The sequence below is a fragment of the Trachymyrmex cornetzi genome, unplaced genomic scaffold (assembly GCF_001594075.2).
Source record: "Trachymyrmex cornetzi isolate Tcor2-1 unplaced genomic scaffold, Tcor1.1 scaffold1846, whole genome shotgun sequence".
Taxonomy (NCBI): domain Eukaryota; kingdom Metazoa; phylum Arthropoda; class Insecta; order Hymenoptera; family Formicidae; genus Trachymyrmex; species Trachymyrmex cornetzi.
Window position 1 is genome coordinate 40033 of NW_017296469.1, and position 2541 is coordinate 42573.

General features: G+C 36.4%; 1 protein-coding gene across 1 annotated transcript in view; it reads left to right on the forward strand.

The window, feature by feature from the left end:
* The first annotated feature begins 718 nt into the window (after positions 1-718).
* Positions 719-2541, forward strand: part of LOC108759433 (selenium-binding protein 1-A) — a 3974-nt gene continuing 2151 nt past the window's right edge. Inside the window, exons 1-5 of the mRNA XM_018504883.1 lie at positions 719-749; positions 1106-1260; positions 1355-1537; positions 1750-2053; positions 2152-2434. Of these exons, the coding sequence (XP_018360385.1) occupies positions 734-749; positions 1106-1260; positions 1355-1537; positions 1750-2053; positions 2152-2434 (941 nt within the window). The 5' untranslated portion in view covers positions 719-733. The remainder of the gene's footprint in view (positions 750-1105; positions 1261-1354; positions 1538-1749; positions 2054-2151; positions 2435-2541) is intronic.

Here is a 2541-nt window from a genome sequence, read left to right on the forward strand (position 1 = left end):
CAGCTTCAAATATATCTTTTTAACATAGAACAATTTGCGCATAGAACAATTATTATTTACCATCAAGACGATCAATTTCAAAATCTCATTAAAACTTATTAACTTATAAAAAATATTTATTCTGTAACTTATTCTAAAATATAATTGTGAATATATATATATTTTTTTAATTGTAGATGTGCTTATATAACACACCGTTATACGTACGCTATCTTTTACGGCTAATGATATTGTCTCTTATTAGCATAGTGGTGATAATGCTATTTTGTACCGTCTATAAATATTGTAATATTTGGTATTTATAGTTATGTGTTGTTGCGCACCACGAAGCAGTGAGAGATATAGTTTGTGCTGCAACTTTGATAATTATTTTCTCACGATCTTGCATGATTGCAACATTCTCAATCGACAGTTATTCGTATAGTCAGTTTGTTACGATCCTCAAAGTGATATCGGCTTTTTTTTATCACGAGTGATCCCGAGTCTCGACATTCCTCCATTAACATCGTTAATCGTAAACTTCCAGAGTCATAAAATCGCTCAAAGAGACAAAGTGCGACTTTCTCCCAACACAAAAAGTTCCCCCTCTTGTTTTCTTGATCATAACTTCGTACTTGGACGATGACTTCGTAATTCATCGCGACTCGCGAATTCAGCGAGTCTCGACGAATATACGGAAGCACTCTTCGATTTCTCTCTCGAACGACGTACTTTACACCGACGCTCACACGAGATGGCGGAAAAAAAAGGTAAGTATTCGAGATTGCGTTCAATTCAATTCAATCAATAATTACTAATGTAGTACTATGATCAGAGTACATATTAATAGTACTGCCATTATACATATATATATATATATGTATATATACATATACTTATATATATGGTCGATCCAATGGTAAAATATAAAATGCGTCGCAACAAAGTCTATATACTCAAAATTCAATAGATGGTCAATTAATTACTGAATCTATTAATGCTCTAACATTAACATTAACGACAAGTCTACTGCAGTGAATATCCCTTGTAGTTATAAGTAGTAACATTATAAAATGTAAATGTAGCATAATTTTAATGCTTGCGATAAATAACCTTCGAATCGTAGCGCGTTCCGGGCCAGGTTACAGAAACCCGAAGGTGGCGATGCTCGAAGGACCGCGTGAGAAACTTTTGTACGTCATTGGCATACACACAAATCCTGAAAAAGCCGATGTCCTCTGTACGGTGGATGTGGATCCCGATAGTCCAACGTATTGTCAGGTATCATCTTGTTAAAACGTAGCTGATTACATTATCGTAGAATAATTATTAACTGTAAGCAACATGAATTTAAACACGAGGCTTGGAAACGCAGATAATACACAAATTAAGAATGCTAACGGCCGGCGATGAGTTACACCACTCTGGCTGGAATATTTGTAGCAGCTGTCACGGATTGCCCGATCGTAAACGCAATACGCTGGTGTTGCCATGTCTTATGTCGGACCGAGTGTATCTGGTTGATACGAGCAATGAAAAAATGCCCAGAATTAAAAAGGTATCGTATAAATATACAAGTATACATCATATATATATATATATATATATATATGATGGCGTACGTCTGATAATATTCTCTCTTTCTATACATGTTTATATGTGTATGTGTATGTATGTATGCATGTACATACATAATATACAGACGAAATATACAAAATTCGATACAAAAGATATTGTATTGCTTGTCAAAGTAATTCTTATGATCATGAGGTTCTGGAACCGGAAGAGATGCACAAACACGGGATATCCACACCACATACTTCCCATTGTCTGCCAAACGGAGAGATAATCATCTCCACTATGGGAAATCTTAATGGTGACGGATTGGGTGAATTTTTCTGCATCGACGCAGAAACCTTACAAACGAAAGGCACATGGACCAAGAGTCAGGATAAAGCAGCTTTCGGATATGATTTTTGGTACCAACCGTATCACGATACGCTCATCGCTACAGAATGGGGTGCACCTAGAATTTTTAAGAAGGGATACATCCCGAAGGATATTCATGACCCCAGTAAATATATACTTATCCAAGAATTAATTTTATCATGGGGAAACGCGAAATATCGATAATCGTCATGCAATCATGCAGTTGAATCATCAAATTTGCAGAGATCTATGGCAGAAGCTTGAACGTTTACTCGTGGAATGAACGGAAGCTAAAACAGACAATTAATTTGGGAGATGACGGAATTGCACCTCTTGAAATAAGATTCCTTCATGATCCGTTGGCAGCCGAAGGATTCGTCGGCTGCGCGGTAACGTCGAATATTTATCGATTTTATAAAGCGGAGGATAATTTGTGGAAGGTCGAAAAAGTGATCCAGGTACTACCGAAAAATGTCGAGGGATGGATCATGCCTCTGATGTCAGGTATTACGAATCGCTTCTTTTCAAAAGTTTAACTAGGTCTGCGATATTTAAAATTATTATCACTAGAAATTCATCGAGATGTTAAACCTGTTGTTCAACATCGCAGACTTTTTTCTGTTTTCTTCCCCC